The sequence below is a fragment of the Haliaeetus albicilla genome, chromosome 27 (assembly GCF_947461875.1).
Source record: "Haliaeetus albicilla chromosome 27, bHalAlb1.1, whole genome shotgun sequence".
In the NCBI taxonomy this organism is placed as follows: domain Eukaryota; kingdom Metazoa; phylum Chordata; class Aves; order Accipitriformes; family Accipitridae; genus Haliaeetus; species Haliaeetus albicilla.
The window spans coordinates 5,024,391-5,050,344 of record NC_091509.1 but is presented as its reverse complement, the minus strand read 5'-3'; the positions used below and the strand labels follow the sequence as shown (position 1 = coordinate 5,050,344).

The 25,954-nt window shown below is 36.6% G+C and overlaps 2 protein-coding genes across 2 annotated transcripts in view; one reads left to right on the top strand and one right to left on the bottom strand.

Annotated features, from left to right (window-relative positions):
* Nucleotides 1-16,276, bottom strand: part of INSYN2B (inhibitory synaptic factor family member 2B) — a 41,247-nt gene extending 24,971 nt beyond the window's left edge. The window contains exon 1 of the mRNA XM_069772346.1: nucleotides 16,000-16,276. The gene's annotated coding sequence lies outside the window, so the exon portion shown is untranslated. The remainder of the gene's footprint in view (nucleotides 1-15,999) is intronic.
* Nucleotides 1-25,954, top strand: part of DOCK2 (dedicator of cytokinesis 2) — a 213,235-nt gene that overhangs the window by 112,090 nt on the left and 75,191 nt on the right. The window contains exons 28-29 of the mRNA XM_069772259.1: nucleotides 17,348-17,446; nucleotides 18,533-18,627. Of these exons, the coding sequence (XP_069628360.1) occupies nucleotides 17,348-17,446; nucleotides 18,533-18,627 (194 nt within the window). The remainder of the gene's footprint in view (nucleotides 1-17,347; nucleotides 17,447-18,532; nucleotides 18,628-25,954) is intronic.

Genomic DNA, 25,954 nt, shown 5'->3' with positions numbered 1-25,954 from the left:
TATTTCTTCCATTCCTGTCCACTTGGAGAGTGCATGATACATTCTTCATATTAGAGTTGTTGGGTGAATATGAGAGGAAGACCATGGGAGTAATACTGCTTTTGTACATTAAGAGCCGTTTCCCTTTTGCACAACAGAATGCGGGATGTATCTAAGAGATTCAAATTCCAGGAAAAGACTATGTCTATCCTAAACCATTTAAAAACAGAATAAAGCACTTGCTGACTTGAGTTGTTGTCATCATTACAGTATTTATTTACTTTTAGAAAACAACTTTTGAGTGTACTTGCTGCAGCCCCTTTCAGTTGGTTTCTGTGTTCTGTTTTTTCAATGAATTTATTACTTCAGAGCAAGAAGAATGATATGGCATAGCTGAGTCTGAAAATATTTAGCAGTCTGCTATGCTTCAGCTGTATGTAATGCCTTGTAAGCATCATGTTTTCAGTTGTGATTCTTCATGATCTCCATAACTTAATATTTACTTATTTTTTTGCCACTTCAGTGTGTGGGAGTATTCAGTAACGTAAGGAGTCTTCTGTTACACTCATTTATATCAAAAAACTTCTGGATATGTTGGGAGACAGGGAGAGAAGAAACCATGCCAGGTTCTTGCTGAAATACTTTCTCCCATGGCTTCTAGGTTTCTTATGGAAATATTGAAACCTGTGTGGAAAGATTGTGCCAGATATCATCATGGTAACAGGGCTGGCATTTAAAATCTGCATCTTGAGGCCTTTTTACATGTATTCCTTCAGGGCAGTGAATGACATCAGAAATGCAACTGGCAGTATATTTCGTCCTCATGAGATGTATTTTGTGTACTTAGCTGAATATACCTTGCTGTATCTCTTTCCAGCTGCTGGTTTTGAAAAGCGTTTTCAGTGTGAGGGAATTGAATTATGGCAGTTTAGAGACTGGGTTACAAGAAATTGGCTGACAGTAATCGCTGGAGAGACTGAAATTACGCTTATTGGCTTTGGCAGGATATATGCAGAGAATGACATTTCCCATAAGCTCCCTTCTTCTGGTGCGAAAAGCTGCAGGTGGAGAAAGAATGTAGGTTGAGATATAATGAGCTGGAGACTCCTCTGAGAAAATCTGGTATCAATTGTGATCATGCCTACTTTTCAATATCAGAGGAATCTTTTTTTAGGTTTTATCATTCTGCAGTGTAGTCTGCTAAGGCAGTCTAATGTATTGGCATGTCTCTTCTTTGAATGTTTGCAAAATGAACCAGTGATATAATTGTCAATAAGGTTGGTAGTTTGGGTTCTTGTATAAATTCTGTTTCATTCTGTTATCAACCTGCCATGAGCCAGAATTATCCATTCTTAAGGGGGACTGGTGGGAAGAGTAGAGCACGAGAGAAACCTCTATTATGAGTTCTTGCTATAAGTAATTTTACTTCAAAATACACCAACCTGATGATGTTGGAGAGTTCAGCGACATGTATTTTGGGGACAGAAAAGCCCTTGGGCATGCTTGTTCTCTTCATTTGGCTTTGCGTTTACAAATTTTAGGTCTATTTCATATTGCCCGTAGTGTAGGTATTAGGGAAACTCAAAGTTCAGATTTATAAGACTTACAAGAATTTGTTAAAAAGCACAATACTTAGTATCCTGACTGGCTGTTTAACAACCCAACAGCTTGGTGTTGCTAATAAGTAATGGGAAGTGACAACACTGGTATATTTTGCTTTGCTTGCATCTGATCTGTTGTGCAATACTTCTCTTTCAGTCCATGAGAAAGGCTGCAGGTTTAGTTTCTTTCGTGAGTATTCTGAAGGCAACTTTTTTCAGTCATGTGTTCAGTCTGGTACACCAACTTATCTATATATCTCTGTGACTTCATTCTGTCATTTTATAGACCACTTCCATCCTGTATATTTGAATGCTTTGCGGTTCAGTGTTGCTTGTGAGGTGCACAGGTTATTATGCAGGGCAGGTGCCTTTAAAATTGAATTGTAGCATCGTTATTGCCTGACTACCTTTTCTAAAGGTAGAGAGCAGTTGCTTTCAAAAGCCTTGCTGTTTGTGAGGAGAGGATTTGAAAAAAGCCTACTTCACTTAATTACTTGCAGCCTGAAAAAAATGTAACCTTACAGTTGCTCTCTAAGCTTTGCACTACTCCCAGTGTTAAAAGCCCCAGGCATTGAATGTATGCTTCTCTGCAGCTCATTCTTTGACAGAGATACCAATTCTAAGTTACAGCATTATTGCCATGTGTAGCATTGTTTTATATATTTATGGCTAAATATTGTTCAGTCTTCAAAGCAATAGAATGAAATATCAGTCAAATCTGGTCCCACTGGGGTAAGACAAACAACTGGATGATCTGTTCTTCACACTGTATTCAAATACTATTCTTTTATCCTTTTTTTAATTATTATTGTTGGCTTAGGACAGGTTATGAGAGTTTAAAATTGTCTCAATACTAACAGGTACTGAGGAATGTAGGAATATGGAGTGTTCAAAAAGAAAAAAAAAAAACAACCAAACAACTTTGTTCCTTGGTATTTAGAAAACAAGTGTGCTTATCTTCTTTATCCAAAGCTTGTTTATTTGTCAATGCAGTAAGCTGGAAAAGGTCTGAGTTACACAGGGTCTAGACACTTATCTGGAACCCAAATGCCTTTGATGACTGAAGTGCTGAGGGTGACGTTAAAAATGAACAAAAACTAGGAGGATTAATTTACAGTTTTTCTATCAACTTTGCACCTCTGTGAACTAATTGCTTTGGTATATTCAGCTCATAATCTTGATAATATTTGCTATCTCTTAATATTAGTTTTAAAACACCTACATAAAGATGAGACACTGCAGTTAGATGTTATTATCGAGATGTCACAATGTTCTAAAGTTAAGGGCTGAGATTCAGCAGCTGTGGGTCTTTTGGTGCACTGCATAACTGTGTATATAGAAACAAAGGATGAAGCAAATTCTGTGCAACTGCATGATCTTGGAGGATAAAATACAGTAAGATGATGAAGTGGCTTTAGTGCATGTAGTGAGATAATAAAATCAATATGATATTTAAAAGGAAGCCAGTACAATGGCAGAAAAAAGTGAGGTGATACTTTAGTATGTGTTGAGATGGGGGTGGGTGGGGAGGGAGATCTCAAAACATACTAAAGTATCATGTATATATATCTTCTGCTGGAGGCACTTAGAATCAACTGGATCTTGTGCCTAGTCTGTCCTGGAATGCCTCCAAAAAGCAGAGCTGCTGCAATAATCTCATAAAAAAAAAAATAATCACAGAAGTGTAGAAAAGCATTTCACTATTCCCTTGGGAAAGGCAATGCTTAACCTTTTTGAGTTTCTAAGATGACAGAACACAAAGGAAAGTAGGTCATCTCTTAATGATCTACTGATGTGGTCACTAAAGGAAAGATGAAGATCTATGAACACACCAAAGGCTCTGAACCTTGCTGAAGAAATTAACAGTATGTCAATTCTCCAGGCAACATAAGCAAATGTCCCAGTGATGTCAAGGGCAAAACAAAAGCCTGTTTCTTTGCCTTTTGTCATGTCAGATATTTCTTAATATCAGTATCTTGTAACTGATTTTGTAACTTATAAATTTAAATTTTATTTTTAGCTAGCAAAGTTGTTATTAGATAGTCAGAGAAGTTAATCATTGATAGACATCTCTAATAAATCTGCACTGTCCTGAGCTGTGTGGCACTTGCTTGTCATTCAATGTTGGGGGGTTTTTTTATTATTCAGTCTTTACTCAAGCTAGCATTTTGAAGAAGTCTAGAAGTTATATGTGGGAATTGAAATAAGTGTAATTCAAAAACTGCATGGAAATAAGTATCCTCAAAAAAGTCTTGTATTTTGAAATTAGTTTTCTGCAAGTGAAGGTGGTAAACTTCAAAGGAGACAGGAAGACAGAATACATGTAGTAGGCTCTACAATTAATAGAAAATCCTGTTCCTCATATGTTGTGAAATATGTGTAATCCTTAAAAATTAATATGTAAGTTAATCATGTAAGTAAATGCATATTGCCATAAAATTACTTTTTCCTGTGCTTTCTGGTGCTCTTTTAAGCATAAAAATGCAGAATGGCCCATGTAATTATTTTACATGATTGTAGCATCTCTAGTGAGTTTGAGAAGAAGACAGTGATCTCTGCTCTTAAGTGGCTACATAATAAGTGATATGGCCTGCCCTGCTTCAGTGTCTCTGGAGTAAAGAACAGTTTTCTTGTTTTTTGTGCCCCTGGGATGTTCTCCTGGGGCCTGTTATTGTGATGTCAGTGATTTTTATAGAAGTTAGTTCCTTTCTTCATTATGCTGTACAAGCAGTGTGTTGCCTTAGTGGCTCTTCATTGAGGTTATTGTCACAAAATTGTACTGTTTTTTATTTTAAACAATAATTTCATTGTGAAAGGTCTCATGGGGAATACCTTCAGGTTTAACTTGGGTGAGTAGCAGTCTGATTCAATGAAAATTTTGAAATGTATTCCTGCATTATCAACAAGACAGATAAAACATAAAGCATGTAGGTATGGTTTCTTTGTCTCATTTCAGACCTGACTGGGCATGTAGTTTTTCCAATATTTTCCAGGTAAAGTTGAAGAAGAAACCAAATGACTACCTTGCCACAAATTTGGGCAAGGCAAGCAACCTAGAATCTGTTAGAGCAGCTCGGGTTATCTTACATTGTATTAGCAAAAATAATTAGGTATCAATTTCACTTTCTTTTGTTTGTTTTTTGTCTTGTAAAATTAAAAAAACAACCAATCACAACACTTTAAAAAATTTGGTAGAACCCACAAAAATGTTGCTATGTGTAATCTGTCAATATTGCTATGTTATTCTCTGTATTGCTATGTTATTCTCCTAAATATAAGCCCAGGAAAAGCCTTATAAGGCAGGAATGTAAGGCTGTCTAACTGGCAGCCTGAAGGCATGTATATCCTTGTATAACGGGAATGACCTAGTTCGGTGGGAATATCCTGGGGTTTTTTTGGTTTTTTTTTTGTTTTGTTTACATTTTATATGTTTGTGTCTCTAGTATTACTTGTTTCATTAATAGCTTCCAGAAAACCGTCGGATTCACATAGTTATGTCTGGTGCAATAGTTAAGATTTGTTAGCAGACTGTGAAGGCTTATTTTCATATACTTTGCATTGTCCCCATGATACTACATAGGCTTGTACACTAGCTTGTTCCCTCCTTTAGCTTGTCTTGAAATGCTGATGTGCCCCAAACCTGTGGGGGAGCACCAGTGATAAAGGAGGAAGAGCCAGCAACAGAGAAATGCTGCCCTTTGAAGAAGGGCTAGGTGTGGGGTTTTTTTTCAGCTGCCAACAGTGGGCAGTCTAAGCTACTCTGCCAGCCCACTGTCCATATCCTACACATTTATTTTCTTCAGTTTCTTTGCAGAGAACCTCTTCCCTACACAGTGCTGTGAAATCCTGAATAATATGTTCTTGAATTCAATGGAATGCAAGTTCTTTTTATCTATCCACCAAACTCCTGGTGACTGTATTATTGGTTTCCTGTTTTCATGCTTGATTAATCTGTTCTTTCAGAACATCTGTGACTTGAGCTGTACAACCTGCTAAGTCCAGCCTAATGTCCTGGAACTCTCTAACTGCAGCACTGTCATTTAGAATTTTTTTGATAATCTGGAAGGGATAAGGGAGCTCCACTACTGTTCCTGTATTTCAAATTTGCTCCTTCTCTATTGCCTTATTCATTTGGCATCAACATATATACGATATTCTTTCTCCTCTTGTTTGGTTATGAACTCCTTTTTGTCTTGCATCTTTTACAAATTAGTTGCTAAAATTACTTCAATATTTAAATGTCTGTGATATTTAGCAATCTCAGAGGTCGGGATGTTGTACCAAGGAGAGATTAAATAAAAGTCACTTTTATCTTATGTGACTACAGTACCATTAAAAAAATATAAATGGCCTTAGTATAGTAGTAAGTGCTTTTTTTGCAAGATGTTTTTTAAATATAAGAAATTCTGTGGGAAAGACTGTATAGCATCTTGTGCTCTCGTCCTTTTTTTTTTTTTTTTTTTTGTTTAAGAAAAAATACTCTACATTACTGAATTCCTGGCACTAAGCTCTGCAGTCTAGTAAGTTCTGGTTTAAGCTATAAAATATTAGCAGTATCCCTTAAAGTAAAAACTGAGCAGAACAAGTTACTTTTTACTTCTTAGTAAAACATATCTTGAAAACTGATAATGATCCAAATGGGAAATTTTATTCCGGTCCCCTTTGAAGTTAAATAAGAGCATGAGAATTGCCCTTATCTTTCCAAACTCTTTTCTTAGTCTTTGTAAGGTTGCAACCATAATTCTGAGAGAACTTTGGTTGAATACAAGCTGCACAATAGATCACAAGATACAGGTTTAGGAAGCTGTAATGTAACATTCAGCTCAATGGGTTTATGCTAACTTATATGAGAAAAGATTTCTTTATAAACTTACCATAATGATGTTGTCAAGAGGTTATTCCTCTTAAAATATCTTGAAAATTCTTTTGAATATGTGACTATATAGTATCTACCAAATGCTTTTTCTGTCCTTCAGTTTTATAGAGGTGATTGTGTATATATATGTATATTCATTACTAAATTAAAATGACAAAAAATTACTTGCTTCATAAACAGGTCCTTTTATATAATTTCAATGGAGCCGTATAATAAGGGTGATTCTACATATCATGACCTAATAAGCTTTTATGAACAGTTTCAGTAGTATAGTTCTGAAACTGCTATTAAATCTAAAAGCATTAATATAGAAATGTAATTAGCGGAGGTGTAGGCTGCAATAGTTCTAATCATAATCTTTTTTTCTTTATGTGTCATTAGATTTATACTGATGCTCCCACACATTCTGTATTGCAGCAACTAATCAAAAAAATAAGAGACTTATAAGACTGTTTAGGAGATACATATACTAAATGTCAGAGGCATAACAAAGTATATTTTTTTGTTTATGCCATTTCTCTGGCACTCTGACTCATTGATCAAGTCTGCTTCTATTTGAGTGATTCTGATTTTGTTTGGTTTTTGCTGGGAATGCAGTTCCCTTACATGAATCTACACTCATCATTTATCTGTTTGCTAGGTTCAGGAGAAGGTGTTAGCACCCTGGTTTGTTAGTAAGATAATTTATTTAGATGAAATTGTAGTTTAGTGATTAGGAAAAATAAAATGCTGCAAATAGCCCTGAATATTTTGGCAGTAAAGCAACAGAAAAAAAAGCAGTGTCTTTTTGGCGTATAGTTGTCATTCTCTGAAGGAGTTCGTATGGTCGGGTGACATGGCACCACAAAATATTTTGATATTCGTGTTTGCTAAAATGCTGGAAAAAGCTTGAAAATCAGTTTGTGTTTGGGAAGACCTGTTGTAACACAGTGTTGTTATATCTATACTCACCATTTACTCTGAGGAGGATTTATGTTTGGGGTTGGTCTTTTGTGCGAGATGAATTTAAAAATGAGGGTATTTGTTGTCAGAAGGATTTAATGCCAAGGTAGCAGAGGTGTTGCCTTTAAGCATGCTTATGTGTGTTAGGAAAAAAAAAAAAACAAAAAACCAAATAAACCAGAAACAGGAGTTCAGTCTTGTCCTATTGCAGTTTTAGGACTCGGAGGCTCCTAGACTGCAGTCATTGAGCAGCTAAGAGACAGTCACACTACTGATGGAGCATAAGCCAGGGCTTTCTGGAATTCCATGTGCTCTTCTTTTCATTGGCAAAATTGCCGTCCCAGCTTCAGAGAGCAGCTTTAGCAGTCAAATTTAGAAGCTTCCCAAGTAGATGCAGTTTTAGAACAGTTCAGAGCACATATGAACTAAGCTAGTTCCCTAAACACTGCAGTCAAAACAAGTAATTTACTTAAAAATAAATGCCAACCATTTGTTAAATGGAGCATTTGTATTAAGAAAAATGATGTCCTGTTCAAATTCTCAGCAGTTTTCTTTATTAACCTATAGCTGTGAAACACAGTGCATGTTACATATTTTCTCTCCTGTGTTTCTACAAGAGTGTTTTGTATATACGCATGGTTACGTGTTTACACTTAACTGTATAATTATGTGATTGTTCATGTCCTGTACTAATGACATTACCTTTTATAGGCTTGTGACTGGTTTCCCTTTTCATCATTTAAAAAACGGAAGAAAAACCAAGAGCTAAAATATTCCCTGATTTAGTTATTCAAAGAAATTTCTACTCCCATTTTCATCCTAGTTATCTACTAAGTACATAATAAATTCAGCTCTCATTGGGCTGATGCAGAGTTATTAAAGGAGTGTTCCTTATTCTGCCAGAGCCCAGGTGTAATATGTTAGTATGACACAATCTCCACAAAGGAGATTACTATGTGCGCAAGTTACTGGTGCAGACAATGCTATTTTGGTAAATTTCTCTCTATATTATCACAGTTTCAGGATTCTTTGTTTCTGTGAATTATAACTGAAACTAAATCAACTGGGACATCTTAAAAGTGGCACTTCTTAAAAAGAGCCACACCTAAGAAGGATGCTTATTTGGCAGTAGTTTGTGGAATACCCAGTAGCAGGTAATTCTGTAATTTTTGAAGTTTTATCCTTCCATGTTTATACATGTGTTCCCATGGGGTTTTCTGCTTTCACTGAGTATTCCCTATGCTTTCTATTAACCAATTTACCCACAATTCAGTATGAAAAGCTCTCTGTCTTTTTTTTTTGCTATGAACTTTCTTTTTTAGCCAGTTACTCTGCTAACCACACTCCAAGATTTTTTTTTTCATGTTTAAAAGTGGAGCCCACTATTACATAAAATTAAAAACCTAATATAAACTGCTATTGCATATAATTTAAATATTTTTTCATATTTAAGATGCAAAATAAAACTGTTCCAACAGTTACTAGTTACTCCTTTGGTTTTACTTTAAAAAGAAAATATGTTTTCTGTGCACTTTGTCCCTGCTTTCATCTGTGGCAGAGAGTAGCAACTTGACAGAACAAAATGAAGAAGTTCATATAACACTTTTGCACAGCCTAGCTGGCTTTAAAAGGTATATAGTGTTTTATCCTTTGTAAGAGTAATATAGGTTGAAAATTATATGAAATGTTTGTATACATGCTGTGTTACACTAACCAAGATTCATGTCAGTACATCTTCCTTCCTTGGTAGAGAAGTCCCTGTTTATGTGGACTGGATGCATTTTACATCGTTATCTGTTGATTTAGTATGAATTCTTTTTAAACTCTGTGAGTAAATTTATATATATATTGGAGCTTCTATGTATACACATGCCTGAATCTATATCAATTCTTCTGTTTTTCCTTACTGTAGCTGTGAAAAAGCAGAGCACAACTTTATTCTAGTGAGAGTCCCTTTAACCAGGGTCGTGTTGGTAACAGGGCAGCTTCAGGGCAATTACCTCTGCATCTCCATTTATTTCAGCTGTTTTGTTACCAGAATCTTGAGGATCTTTGTGAAAGGCTCAGGATGTTTTGGGATTTTTTTGGTGCCCCTCCTTATATTCATCTTCTAGGTCCTGGACAAACCTCTTTATAAACATTTGGTTAATTTCCTGATGAACCAAGTGACAAGTGAACTACTTTTTTTTTTTTTTTTTTTTTTTTGAGGCAGGCTAAGTGTGAAAGATTGCTTTAAAGGAAAGCATTAAAAGTTCTCCTGGGTTTAGTCAATGTGTATTTGCAGGGTATGCTGAGTTTGTCTTTTAGTTACCCTTCACCACCTCCACAGACCAGAATGGACCATAGTTAGACAGCTTTCAACACACAAGAACGGTAGTAAAAAAATTGTAAAATATGGAGGTAAAGAGAAATTACTGTTCTTTAAAAGAAGCTATAAATACAATGGTAGCTTATTAACTCTTATCATTTCCAGCCTGGTTTTACTGTTTGGATTTTTTTAGAAAATTAAACAAATTACCAGACTACCAATACAATGTTCTTAATGTGGAAGGGGACAGATGACAATTGGAACTGTCAAATTAAAAGCACTTTGGCATTAGTGTATATTTAAAATACAGGAGAAGTATCAGGCTCCTCATGTAAAAGTTTATCTGGTTGTTACAGCTGCTAAAAAAGGAATAGTGATTTTAAATAAATTTAATTTTAATTTCTTGACAACTTTTATCTTATGGCTTATTTAGCTATGCCTAAGTAAAAGGGCACACTCTGACCTAGCAGAGAGATTGTCAACCAGGTAGGGCCTTGCTGATTTTAATCTCAGCCTAAGAGATGGCTGCATATTGGCATTTGGAAATGTTTCAATACTGGATTGCACGTACTTTGACAATACTAGTATTTATTTTTCAACAACAATGTCTGGTACTAAACAAAGTTAGTTTTTCCATTAATATCTTCAGGATTTGGTGAGATTTTGATTGCCTGGTGACAAAAAACATTGTGTTTTTAGAAGGTCAAGTGCAGCTGTGCTATTGCTCAAAAAGAAATAATAAAATAAAATCTTACATAATTTACAATAAAATGTATTGGTGGATTCCTTAGAGATTGCTATTAATTAATCCTAAACATACACAGTTGGTAGATTTGTTAGTGTAATAGATGCAAATTGTTGGAAAATTGTTTTTATTGGGCCTTACTTTCTTTGTAAGATCAATTTAAAAGCAAGAGGAGAGTTTCTGGAGCAGTATGACTTTCAGCAGTTTTAAGCAGAACTATTATGATAAAGCTTTGGTTTAACCATTCACAAGTGTATTTTATTAGTCTTATCTCTGATCAGGTAGTTGAAGTTTACTTTTTCTGTCTTCAGTGAGTGCAGCTGAAAAAGAACCAAATCAAATAAAGAGTAGCTTAGTTCTGGGACTACAGGAGGTGGTTCTGTTTAGTTTTAAGGAAGTGAATCAGCATCTAAGACATTCATCTTCACAATATGTGTAAATTTAAAATATATGGTTTAGAAATAAAAGATGTTTCTGCACTTTAATGAACTTAAATTGCTCAGTTCTACTGTTTTCTCTTTGACCCTGTTGTTGATCTTCGTTGCAGCTAGTGTGTTTTCTTTGTAGTCCTATATAGTTGACAATTCCATCTGGGTCTTTTTTTTCTGCTGTTAAGTATTACACCTCTGGGCAGGAGGATAGCTCCAGCTCATCCCAGCCATTGTATCACTTCCTTCAAGTTCCCAGTTTCGTTTCCAGTCTTTTTAAATGCAAGAAACTGGCCAAGCTTTACTACAGTAAATAAATGGGGGATAATATTTTTTAATCTTACTCTTTGCTTGTATTTTGTGTGTGTGCTTTCCTTGTTTCTATGGAATACTGACTGCATCATCTTTAACATGGGAATGAGTGCATTGGGACACTTGGCAGGACAAGCCATGCTTTGCCAACTTGACTGACCATCTGGTTTAGTGGCAACAGGGAGATACAATAGCACTTTGAATAAGAAATTAGTGAAATAAGCAGCCTGACAGCCCTGGGATACTTGGGATTGTCTTACATACCAGGGCAGGAAGTTTCTTCTGGCCTGTGACACCAGTCTGGAAACTAGCTAAAGTAATTGTGGTGAAGCAATTAGTGGATTGCAGAGGAGGAGGGAAGAGGTGCAGCATGAAGGTGCATAGATCCCTGAAGGCAAGGATGGAAGATTTCATCTGATACAGCAGAGCTGAGACTGGGAGTGTGAACAGCAGTGATTAAGTGAGGAGGTGAAACAGCTGATTTCTTTTTTTGGTAACTGTGCTCTGGACAAGCTAGTTCAGTTTTCAAGCTCATTCCAAATGATTGCCTTCTCACTTCATACTAAATAATGTTATCATAATTTATTTGTATGTACACCTTGAAGATGAACACAATGTTAATATTCTGGGAAAAATAGTAAATTACACAACTGTGTTTTAGCACAGATTTAGGCACAAGTTAAATCAATTACAGTGTACTGTAGTAGAAGTTCTGGAGTGGATTTATGGCACAAAAACAACCAAACAACAAAACCCAGCAGCAGCAAAAACGTTGCACAGAATGAAAAATCTTCTTTTTAGAATATTGTTGGGAAATCAACACAAAGTTAAGAATAAATAAATAAGAATAGGTGCCAAAGGATATATTCTGAAGAAATCATGCTATTTCTGTCATACCATAAACCATTGGCTTACTGCTTTTATCTATGTCTGAAAAAGTCTTAAATGAAATAATTTTGAAATTGCCTTGATTCTCTAACTTGTAACATATCTTTAAATCTTACACAGCAGCTGCTATTACTATTTCATTATGTTATAAAATTGTCCTATATTTTTCCATCTGGTAGTTTGCTCTTTTTATAGTTGTATATCCTTTTGGGTAAATCATACGAATGTAAGAAAAACAGTATAACAAGCTAAAACAGCCCAGCATGTTTTCAGTCAGATATCAAAAGCTGTCAGTAAGATGTAGAAACAGGATGCCTAAGCTTCTGTTCAGTGAGCTATAAAAGACAAGAAGACAGAACCAATGAACTATATGAATGTGTGTATGGAAAATAAAAAACTTGGACCTACTAAGAGTAGATGAATCTGCTATTGTAAATTAATTATTAGTGAAGTGTGCTGATTGGCAATCTACAAACAAGTTGGTGTGGATTAGGAGCTATTTCCCATTTCAGATGTACTCTGTGCATCTGACGAACACTCTAGGTTGTTGTGCAGCAGCTTATTCTAATATTTACAATTTTGTGCTTTTACAGCTAGAAACAGTACATTTTAGGATAGCACATGCATTGGCAGTGACGTATTTCTGGAGAAGAAACAGAACTACTACATTAGCAGTTCACTTCCAGTTCTGGTTGTTTTTTTCATTTCAGAGTGCTATTGTTTAGTGTTTGCATAATATAGTAAAGATGTTTTTGCTAACCTCTACATATGCCACGGTTCTCAAGGTTTAATGTGGTTTCCTGAGGAATTGTGACTTCAAACCACTGTGGTTCTTCATGGTATCACTGAGCATGTTCCATACTTTTTTTTTCTGGTGATTATGTTGCTCTTTAGCTCATGGCACTAAACAGGTGCGATGACTCAATAATTCTGTGAAGACAGTATTTTGGGAGCCCTTCTCAATTATGTCCTTGTGCTACAACATAAATATTGATGAATTTAACATTAGATTGAAACAGTTGATTGGTTAGCTTTTCTTTAATTACATTAAAGATAATATATTTATCACTTTTCCTCCAGAAAGATTTTTGCACTTCTGTTTTTGGAAAAAAAAAAAAAGAGAGAGAGAGAACTGTTTGGCCTGTAGAAATTCTTGGTCACCCTTTTTATGTGCACCGTTTTTACAATTACTGTCACTAACATACAATGAGTTTTGAAACTTCTGGCTTAACCTAAAAGGGAGTTCAGAATTAAATCTAATCTATGTAGTATGATCGCTTCATACACCACAAAAATGTTTGATCTTCAGGATAAGATTCTTTGCCTAATACAGAAAACTGTGCATTCATCAAATGTAAGCCATCATTAGTGAATATAGGGTTACAGATTGTGATGATGGTGGTATGTAAAGGAGTCCTCTTACCTTACATTAATTGTGAGGGTAAGTGAAATGAGCATTTAAAACATCCAGTATTCTGCTAAAAAGGGGATATAAAAATAACTACATCATCTTTGGCCTTCTTTGAATTCAAGTCTTTGAATTATTAGGAATTATTAATGTTTCTATTTTGTCTTCTTTTTAACGATGCACCTGTAGTTATATATTTACACTCGGGCTCTATGCTGGTAAAGTGTTCTATTAGTGAGGATAAATGTTACTTAAGTGCCCACGTGAAATAAATATTCTCCTTAGTCCTTCCAGAAGTACACCTGCATGAAGATTACCCACCCTACGGCCACTGAAATACTTCTACTAGATTAGGATTAAAGTGTAGCTTCATTCTACATTATTTCTGTTGCTATTTGTTTTTCCAGTGCATTTGCGTTATTTGTTCTTGTGGTGCTAGTATTATTTGAAGTTTCTACGGCAACCTGTCACCATCTGCAATTATGAAGTATGCTGGGATTTAGTTGCTAGGTGTTGAAGTTTGTCATGTTACTTACATGACCCTAATGTTTTTCAGGTGTTTATTTTCCTGTACATGTTGCATCCATATCCAATATGCACTTTAACAGCAGTGGAAAAGATTCCGCATTCTTTCTGCTTGACCTTAGAAAGCCCTATTTCTTTACTGAATACATCTATGATCCCTTTTGATGTACTTTGTATATATTAACCAAAACAGCATTTCTTTTACCTTAGCCACTATTTTGCAGTGTTTATACTAAAGCCAGCCAGCATTGTAGTTCTTCTAAATTTGATATTATGCTTTTTTTAAGTGGACAGGGAGTTTAAATGTTTCCTGAGATGTTTTTTCCTCTCTCTCATTTTCATTTGACTACCTATTTACTTGTGTTCCTGCTCCCGATAGAAGTGCAGTGTTCATACTATCAATTTCCTTATTTTTTTACACATTTTTTGAAAGGCTGTCAGCCACTTGTTAATTAAAAAAATAGAATTCAGTGCTGTTTCTGTTCCAGGTTCTTTTACATTTAAATGGAAATGAATGTTTTTAAGTTGGAAAACAGATATTTTATTTATCTCTTCATAGTAATGCAGTGTATTCAGGCTTTTTTCTGTTAATTTCTCTGTTAGTATTGTCTCATCAGTCAAGTGTTTACTTTGATACATTTATTTTTTTATACATTTGACCTAGTTCTAATCAACCTTTTCTGCTGTAATTCACAGGATAAATCCTAACAAGCCTAAGCACAGCTGAAATGACTTGTTAGGATTCTGTCTGAAGAACTTTGCCTTCTCTGCCACAACCTTTTTTATACTATTCAATCTCTACGTACAATGCTTGACTTAATGAAATAAATTTTTTAATAATAAGCATTAGACTATTGTGTTTGTAGGCAGTGCTTGATTCTGACTTTCTTCTGTCCATCTAGTGAGCATGCAGTCTGCATTCAAAGTGTAATAGATTGTTCTTGTGCAGAACTTACTGTGTTTTCAAGCAGTTCATGCTCTTTACACATTCTGCTAAGAGGTACTTAAACAGTATAGGAGGATTTAAGTGAATACACAGAGGTATTTGCAGATTTGGTCGCAGGTCTTTACGGTCCTATATTACACTTAAGTTCTACCAGTGAGAATGGTAATGCTGAGAGTGCATGAGTACTTCAAAGATCTGAGGCTGCATCTGAGAAGCCAATCTTTATTGCTGGCGTTTGGGGATTAGGAGGGAGGGGCAAGCTTTTAACCTATGAAGAAGCTAGCTAGTTAATTTCTAGTAGTTGAGATTGCTGGCAAGAAAATTATTAAAGATCAAACAGTATTCATGTATTTTCCTGCTTTACAGTTACACGGAAATGATGGAGGAAGTTTTTGTAGCAAACCAGCTTTACTATCAGCTTCCTTAGTATGTATCATTCAGTCCCACTGATGTGAATTTGACAGGTTTGGTGCGAGGTACTGGCCAGCAATATGTGACTTTTGCTTATGGCTCTTTTCAGTAATCAAGGCATATCATCTGTTAATTTTAAAATCGCCATACACAGTTACTAAGAAGAGGCATTCATGCTGTACCATAATCACAGATATAGCTAGACACGTTTTTAGAAGTTGGTTTCAACAAAAGAAATAACCTTCTTGAAGTCTTTATGCCTTTAAGCACATAATACATCTATTCAATGCTTGTGAAGAAATGCTGCTTATTTCAAGAAGTGAATATTTAACACAAGTACAGAAAGGCATTCTGTGGTGAATGCTTAACTACTAAAAACACCAGCTGTTTTTCATGTACAATTCTCTAACTTCTGTCAGTAATCTTTTTTCAAAACCAAGACATTAGAAGAAAAACCCCACACAGTTTCATTACTGAATCCTTTGCAATTCATTATTACTTTCAGCTATACATTTAACATCACAGAAAAGATTTGTTTGATCCATAACTGTAGACGTGAACTACTACAGCAGGAAAACCAGCATTTCTTTTTAGAAGAGCATCAGTACCCGAGAACACACGATTCCTTACCTGAAAGCTTTTGGTTTACCTGCAGAAAATGTGTCTTCTTAGCCTTAAAAAGTAGGCAAGCCTCTCACTAGCACTAATGTTACTCCAAAAGAAGGTATAATAGGTCCTTTATATTGTAATTTTCACTGTTTATATGCAAGAAGTCTGCTGGGTCTGCTCACGTAGGAATAAATAAATAATTAAAAAAAAAAGGCAGTACAAACTGAACAGCAGCTAACATATGAAAGTAAAAGACCTCTAGTGGCCATAACCTGAAGTTAGAAGGCTTCCCTTCTCTAAGTGGTAGACAAAATGGTTGGGTACGACAAACTGCAGCTGATAATTTGGTAATATGTGCCTTTGTTGCCTTTCTGATGTAACAGAAGTGTAAAGTGAATCAGAGTTTAACAGAGAATCTGATCAGTACCAGGTGGAAATTAAATTCCGGTCAGAGAGGCTGGTGAGTCCCTTGTATCAATTCTAAACCAGTATGATGAAAAGATCCAAGTAAATCTAGAAAATTATTTTGCACGCTCATTTACTTCATAGTCTCTTATTTTAATAAAAGCAAAGCATTTAAAGCAGCTTCACTTTTAAAACAATAATTAAAACTTCAGCAAATTAAAAGGCATCAATAAGGAGGATTCTTCACTGTCTTGAAGGAAAACTGCAAATCATTAAGCTCACTGTTACTGCTTCAGAGATAAAGGTCTTTGTGACTTACAGTAAATTATGGTGAAAACAGGATTATAAATAATTTTATGCCTTTCAGCATTTCTACTTTAGGAATTGAGAAAAATAATTTTTTTTTTTGAGGAAGTTTGAAAAGTTTTGAGAGATGTAAGTAATAGTATTCTATAGAAATTTTACAGAGTTCTGTAATAGCTACTTAAACACCTGCAGAATGTAAAAATGTAAAAAATATCCTTTCTTGTAATGTTTTTTCCTGTGAACAGCCTCTGTTTCTAGAATTATTAGAAAATTTTGATGCTAATACATTTACTTCCTATGAATTCCTAATGGAATAATCTTAGGCAACATCACATGCCTCTTAGGCATCTTAAGGCAATAGTGAGTTGTACTTTATATATAAAGTTTTCTTGTCACAACGTGTGTTTCCATGCAGTGTTTCATAAATGATGCAACTTTGTCATCAGAGCCTACCCCTTGCCAGGGTAGCTTTTGAATTATCTCTTTCAAGTTCTTAGTATGTTTGTCTCATCTGGGCTTGCAAGAGCTTGAATATTATTTTATTTTTACATACATAAAAGGATTTGTCAGGCATTTAGAGTAGTTCACCTTTAGAAAGAATACAATCTAGTATCTTAAATAATCTCCATGTGTTGATTTCTGCCTGGTTTTCTTTCAGAGTCATTTTGTGGCATGCATGACAGCAATCTTAAACCAGATGAACAACCAGCATTACTCAGTTTACATTGAAACTTTTCAGACAAGTTCAGAACTAGTGGTAAGTACAAAATAGTCATGGAGGTGATAAATCATTCTAAGTATTTTATTTCCTGTGAAAAATCAGTAGTATTGTTTTGAAGTATCTTGTCTGATTCTTCCTAGAATGGTCTGTTTCTGTACATTTTCTGCCTTTATGTCATTGTGTTGCCTCCCTCTTCTAATGGTGATCTTGGACAATACTGTAATCAGAAATTTGGGAAGACATAAATGTCACTGTTGTTGACCCTAGCACAGAGGTGGTAATATAATAATCAAGAATATGTACTGGGATCTTTGTGTTATACTGTTCTGAGGAGAAAAAAAACCCTCTACAACAAAACAACAACAAAACCAACCCTCAACTAATTGAACCCTCCCCCCCCACTTGGCACGTGGTGATCCATTTCCACATGCTGTTGAGAGCTATTGTTCACTTGGTTCTCTGTAAGTAGTATGATAAGAAAGAGTACAAACTTTGCAGAGTGCTTGTGAGGGTTTGGTAATAAATAGCGACAACTTGCTAGTCTTACAGACTTCTAGGTGACTTGCTCAGCAGTTCAAGAGTAAAACAGCGTATATGTGCTATACATGAAACAGACCTGAAATTATTATGTTCATTTTATTTAAGTTAGTTATATAGTGATCTCTAAATACTTCTAGGAAAAGAAGTAGTTTTGTTTGAAAACTTCCTGTCAGTGCCTTCAGTTTTTAATTTAGATAACTAAATTTGGGCTAAATGGACTAAATAAAAAAATCCTATATTTTTCAAATCTATTAATTCTTTATGCATAGTGAGACTGGTTTGCTAATTAATAAAAAATTCAACAGCTTTACTCCAAAGTACTGCAACTTTTTCTTTCCATTCATTTATGGCTTGTTTTTCCTTAAGAGCTTAATGTAATGACTTTTAGCTTTCATTTGGAATCTGAGACTGCTGTTTTAGAGGACTTCAGTTCCAATCTTGGGCTTACCAATATCACCAGGAATTTTTCCATTGACTGCAAGGGGGCAAAGTGGAGCCCTCTATCTTAGTTCTTTAATTACAGCAGGAACACTTTAACTTTTTGTTATGTAGTCACAGACTTACTGTATTTTGTTGTTCTAGGACTTCTTGATGGAAACATTCATAATGTTCAAAGACCTCATTGGAAAGAATGTTTACCCTTCAGACTGGATGGCAATGAGCATGGTGCAGAACAGGTAAAATGGGACTGGAGGATCAGTGTTCATGTTCCACATGCTTGTGAAACATGAACTCGTATCTTACAAGAAGTTTTGCAGTGCAGTCTAGGGTGATTATATCATTCCAGTTTGGTGAATGCCAGAAAGGTCACCATTTGAAATAATTTACTGACAATACATCAAATAGCTATCTGCCTGTGCTTTAAGTCCACTTAAAATGGAAAGGAAAAAATGTATTTAACAGTGAAGTGGAAGTACATAGCTGGTCTCCATGTTGACAGTCAATAGGAGCCATACCGTAGAAGGCCTGTTGAATCTTTGTCCTGGTTTCAGCTGGGATAGAGTTAACTGTCTTCCTAGTAGCTGGTACAGTGCTATGTTTTGAGTTCAGTATGCAAAGAATATTAATAACACACTGATGTTTTCAGTTGTTGCTAAGTAGTGTTTAGACTAAAGTCAAGGATTTTTCAGCTTCTCAAGCCCAGCTGGAGGGGCACAAGAAGCTGGCACAGGACTCAGCCAGGGCAGCTGACCCGAACTGGCCAACGGTGTATTCCATACCATGAGACATCCCATCTAGTATAGGAACTGCGAAGTGGGGGCAGGGAATCCCCGCTCGGGGACTAACTGGGTGTCAGTCGGCAGGTGGTGAGCAATTGCACTGCACATCATTTGTACATTCCAACCCTTTTATCATTACTGTTGTCATTTTATTAGTGTTATCATTATCATTATTAGTTTCTTCTTTTCTGTTCTATTAAACCGTTCTTATCTCAACCCACGAGTTTTACTTCTTTTTCCTGATTTTCTCCCCCACCCACTGGGTGGGGGGGGGGTGAGTGAGCGGCTGCGTGGTGCTTAGTTGCTGGCTGGGGTTAAACCACGACAATCTTAAATGTACAATTTCTGCACAGGGTTAGAATGTCCTCACTAGTATGTCAGCAAGTTCATTGTGATGCAAGAGTTATCAAACACAATTTTCTTTCCAAACTGATACAGTTGCTTGGATTACTAAAAGGTCTGATGATAAAGACCAAATCTTTGAGCTCAATGCAGTATTTGTAGGAGGAGGTTGGACTCATGGTACTTACTGTAGCTCACATCATTGAGGAAATGTATTGCTATACTATAGATCGTTTTAGGTTTCATAATGATGAATTACTTCAAACTCAGGTATATTGTCTCTGTAGATCAAGATAGCATCTAAGCAAAAGTTTGTATAATCAAATTTATCATGCTTCTTATTGTTTGCTCTATGAGAGCTTGCTATTAATAAGAAATCTTTGAGTACTCTTAGATTATAAAATTGACTGAAGGAAGTATCTTGTGAACATAAACTGTGCAGATTGTAACACCTTTACCCACAGCTATAATCTGTCTGTTTTGATGTCACCATAAATGATGGTGGCATAAACAAAGTATTGCTTGATCTCTGTTAAAACACAGGGCCACTGTTGTCTTGGTGTTAGGATCGCAAGTAGCGTAAGTGAAATTTCACGTCATATAGACTTTGCTGCCACATGGGCTCTTTGCAATTTATCATTTCCATATCATGTGATAGGGAATTGGGAAGAAAAGAGAAGTGATCTTTGTGCAACTCCACCATTGATAATGGTTTTAGACAGCTGGCTTGGGCCAGCTTATCACAGATGCATTCCTTCAGGGTATTTTTGAAATATTGCTTGTTTGAAGAGGAAGGAAATGTTCTTCTTTTGAGATGTGAGTTTTGTTGTTTATTACGTGCATGAGTGTGGTGGGTTGACCCTGGCTGAACACCAGGTGCCCACCAAAGCCATTCTATCACTCCCCCTCCTCAACTGGACAGAGGAGAGAAAATATAACAAAGCTTGTGGGTCGAGATAAGGACAGGAGAGATCACTCACCAATTACTGTCATGGGCAAAACAGACTCAGCTTGGGGAAAATTAACTCAATTTATTGCCAGTCAACCAGAGTAGGGTAATAAGAAATAAAACCAAATCTCAAAACACCTTCCCTCCACCTCTCCCTTCTTCCCGGGCACAACTTCACTCCCAGATTCTCTACCTACCCCCCCAGCCGCGGCACAGGGGGACGAGGATGGGGTTTACAGTCAGTTCATCACATGTTATTTTCTGCCGCTTCATCCTCCTCAGGGGGAGGGCTCATCACACTCTTCCCCTGCTCCAGTGTGGGGTCCGTCCCATGGGAGACAGTCCTCCATGAACTTCTCCAGCGTGGGTCCTTCCCACGGGCTGCAGTTCTTCACGAATTGCTCCAGCATGGGTCCTTTCCACGGTGTGCAGTCCTTCAGGAGCACACTGCTGCAGCATGGGTCCCCCACGGGGTCACAAGTCCTGCCAGAAAACCTGCTCCGTGGGCTCCTCTCTCCACAGATCCACAGGTCCTGCCAGGACCCTGCTCCAGCGTGGGCTTCCCACGGGGTCACAGCCTCCTTTGGGCACCCACCTGCTCAGGCGTGGGGTCCTCCCCGGGCTGTAAGTAGTTATCTGCTCCACCGTGGACCTCCCTGGGCTGCAGGGGGACAGCCTGCCTCACCATGGTCTTCCCCATGGGCTGCATGGGAATCTCTGCTCCGGCGCCTGGAGCATCTCCTCCCCCTCCTTCTTCACTGACCTTGGTGTCTGCAGGGTTGTTTCTCTTACATGTTCTCACTCCTCTCTCTGGCTGCTGTTTCTGTCTGTCCCAACTTTTTTTTCCCTTCTTAAAAATGTTATCACAGAGGTGTTACCACTGTCGCCGATTGTCTTGGCCTTCGCCGGCAGTGGGTCCGTCTTAGAGCCGACTGGTATTGCCTTTCTCTCGAACACAGGGGAAGCTTCCAGCAGCTTCTTACAGAAGCCACCCCTGTAACCCCCCCACTACCAAAACCTTGCCACACAAAGCCAATACAATGAGTTAGAAACAAATGTTTTTGGCAACAAGGAAAGGCTAGTATATAGGACACAAGATGGGCTCTGTGAGGATTTATTTCCTAATAATTGTTCCTAGCCATTCTGAGGTACTGACTTCTTTCTTTTTGTGTCTCTAGTCTATAACAGAGGAAAGCAAGGGAGAGTTGGACTGAGAATGCAAAGTAAAACACATGGCTGCTCTAAACAAAGTTAGTTGGTTCAATTTGTTTATTTGTGGAATTTGTAGGTGAGGAAGAGTTTATTCAAAATTTGAACATGTAGAAGTTTTACAAGCATCTGCACGTGTAGAAGAAATTGATCAAAAAAGTAGCTGTGAGCATGTGACCACCTTACCTTGTGGATTTTTTTTGTTGTTGTTGAATTTCCTCTTTTTCATACTTCATGGAAATCATCACTAAAAATCTCACTGAAAGGGATCTGGATTTGGGGAAAAAAATTAACTTCATTTACATTTTTTTATTTATTTGCATGTTACCTTCAGGGCTGTACTTATTCTTCCTTCTTGTTCTCAAAGAAACACTTTGAGTTTATATGCTGGATTGGATTATAAAGTGATTATGCTTGCTTTTTTTTTTTTTTTTTTGAGCAAGACTTCTGTTGGTGAGGTGGATTTTGATCACTTGTACTATCATTTTAGTTTTGTAGAAATGGCAGTAACATTGAGTTTTCTACAAGTCACAGAGAGACTAGTCTAAGAATTAAGTCTCAAAGATACATAGGTTCCATTTAACTTAGAAGTCCACAGATGCTGTTTATTTGAAATGTCACAGTTCTGTAATTTTACTCTTCCAGTTTTATAATACTGGAAAGGCGAGAACAGAGGATACTTACTAAAGTTGATTATCTACTGGGAGTGTTTGGTCTTGAGGAAAAGATTTTCTAAGAGAATTTACAGCATTATGATATCAAATTTTGACATTGGATACAATTTCATCTAAAATTTTAATGGAATGATGTTAAATGGAAGGTTTTCTTTTTCATGTTCTATGATTCAAAGTAAGGATTATGGTTCTATTGGGTAGTGATGATGACAGTGAGGCCTCAGGTACCCAAACCTCACTTTCTGTCACTCATGTACACTAATGTTCATGCAGAGAGATCGCTAACCCCTCTTCTGAGGTGGGCAGATACATATATGCTGGTGGATGTGCTCATTCCAGGTAAGATTTTTGTAAATGATAGTAGTTTCATCCCACTTGTTTCTCTGAGTCAGTCTTTGGTCTATAAAGGTAAAAGCCAATTCAGTGCACATTCTTATGTTGCTGCTGCTGCAATTTGCAATTATTTTTAATGTAGCAAGGATTATTCTTAAAAAGTATCAGCTTAGTACTAAAGTAAACTAACAGTCTTCTATTGTATGTAAGCATATCAAACCTTTCATATGTAAAACTGTTTCTCCTATCTAGAAAAAGCTGTTAACATCTGCATTATTCACAAGTACAGGATTTTTTTTTATTCTATGGGGGTGGGGGAAGCATCAGTCCTTGTTCAAAGAATATGCCCTTAGGGCTGGGGCATTCACCTGGTGGTATATATATTGATTGCCTCACTTACTGACAATAGAAATTAATTTGTAGTACTGTATATTTGTTGATAATGCCTCCTAATGACTCTGAACTTTGTGGGACAATTTGGTCCAGGCAGGCTTTGTTGCTCTAAACCTTATCCTGCATTGGACAAGTCAAATGAAAATACTTAAAGAAAAAGTCAGCATTAAAAAAAAAAATTAAAAAAATGTTTAGAAGCTATTTAACAGTGCTTCTGTAAATACATTGCTTACCTAAATTGACTTGGCACTGTTTATACTCTCTGATTATGTTGTTGTTCCCAAGATTACATAAGCAAATGAGTTATTGATCTTACTTTCATGTTTTAATTTTATGTTATATCAACAACTGGGAGGGGGGATTTTTGTTATCAGTCTTTATAGAAATTTGGTTTGGGGTTTTTTGGCGAGGGGGGGATTGAGGGGGCTATGAAATAAATTGAAGGCTAATTTAGGTTTCTAGATTTCTTATTAACATGCTTTACTCATCAGAGAAGCAGCAGAGAAAAAGTCACAAGGGATCAGGCTGGGGTGTCTTAATGAGAGAAGAAAGAAAAAAAAATCCACAAAAAATGTTAACACAGTTAAGGTTTTGCATTCTTAATTCACCTGTTCTGAGCAGGAAGCTACATGCAGGCTTTTTTATGCCCTGAAGGAGGTATTTTACCTTAAGAGTCTCCCTTTTCTGAATTTGCAAAAATATTAGTTACAGGCTGTAAGGTATGTCTATTGTGTAACCTAGCCAATGGCACAGTGTAGTTGGCACTTCTTCCCCACAGGCATTCAGCAAAGCCTGACAGTCTCCCCCAGATGATTTCTTGTATTTTGTACCTAGCAAGGAAAGCAGGCATTGGAGGAATTTTTCTGTAGGATATACTGCAATACAGAAACATAAAATCGGAGTACATTTACTTAGAGGCAGAGGAAAGGGAAGAGCATAACTAGAACTGCAAGTTTCGTCCTGTTTGTGGGTAAAAGGTGTTCCTAATGAGCGGGACACTCTAATTACTCTTTTAATTAAAGACAGCCAGTGCATGTATGATATCAGGAATATTGCTACTAAGTATTAGATGTCTGGCATAGATAAGGGGAAAAGAATGAGAGAATGACTTCTTACAAAGTCCAAAGGAAGGGAGAATGGACACATTCATGTCCAGGAGAAAGTGTGGTACGTAAGTTGAAAGAATGGGAATAGACGCTTTATTGACTAAACTTACTTAGTCAAGCTTTGCCTGTATCAGGATGGAATGATTTAACTCAGGTTACTTTAAGTCACTATTATAAATAATGTGCTGTTTGCTCTCAAAGCATGTCCTGATTCCTAAAGACCATTTGAAGGAGGCAGAGGCTGTGTGTACTGGTCCCACTGGACTGGGAGTATTCTATTAGCAACTGAGAATCAAAAAGGGGCATGAACTACTTTTTTTTTCTCCATTAACAGCAGGGTGGGAAGAACACTTTTTTATGGCATGCTAGGTGGGGCAGAACACTTTGGGAAATAGTAAAATCCTCATTGAGGTCATGAGGATATAATATCTGAGTTATTTTTGTGATCCTTCATGGTAGATTTAATTAACTTTTGTTCTAATGAAGGCTGCTTGGTTGCTTACTGCACACTTCTTAGTAGTTGCTACTGCTTGTATGTGCACTTTATTCCACTTAAGGTACTTAGACTATTGGCTATTAGCTTATTAAAAGCAGTAATTCCTAGGTACATGGCATTTGTGGGGAAATGCTTTGCTGGTTTAGGTAATACCGTATAGTCTGCTTATCTCTCAGCTGTTCATAATTTTAATTTAGAGGCACACGGTTCCTCCCAGGAAATTCCTGTACCTTATTGTCAACATGAAGTGCATAGGGAGTCAGATTCACTGAATAAAAGAAATGGTTAGAGGGGTAAGCAAGTAAAGGGAAAGTATTCACATGCCTTCCTTCTGTTCCTCTGGGCTTTGAAATGGTAATTGCTTAGACAGAGTTATGATCTTGTCATAATTAATACCTGGAATCAGTTTTGGTTGTTGTCCAGTCTAAAGTGGCTTAGTAAGCAATTCCATTGTTTGTGTGTCCATTTGAGTTGCTTTTTGAACCTTGTTGACATTATGTTTAGGTATTTAAAAATAGAAGGAAACCATTTTTCACCAGTATATTCCAAGGTCAGGTCCTATTTGCTGAAAAACTCATGTGAGATAACACTGTAGGCTATTTTCTAACACCAGGAGTTAGGCTTTTTCTAAAATATGTTTTCATTACCTGTATATCTGAGTGTTTTCAGGCATCTGTTGGAGTCAAGTGTTCCCCAGCCCTTTCTAAGTGTAACTTGAAAGGTTTAGCACTACAGGTATTTGGCAAAAGAGCTGGAAATATTGCCGATTGTCTTTCATTATACATACTAAAAATAGCTGCTTATTTGCTGATGAACTGCTTTTTAACATCCTCAAGACCTGGTTCTCATGTAGCTCACACGTTGGAGCAGCATTATTAATTCTGCAAAATCTCATTATGGCTTCAAATCAGTACCACCTGCATCCTCAAGTACCTCACCATTTTCTCAGACTGCCAGGAGCAATAGATTCTGTTCATATCATTAGGTCCTGACCAACCAGCAAAATGAGGCAGAATAATTTCCAGTTTGTCATCTAGCAAGGGACTGTAGGAATTTCTTCTCAAGAAAAGGACAGTAGGGACTCCAGACCTGGGTTTTTTCATAGATCATCTGTGAATGGCTCTGTTAAACATGACTTCTGAAAAACATGTTTTCCACACTATACATATGCATGTTTCTGAACAACTCTACCTTTGAATAGAAAAAGTCTTTTCAGAAGAAGTAGCTGCTTATAGTATTGTCCTGTGAAACTCAACAAAATGTGGCTTTGTGCATTATGAGG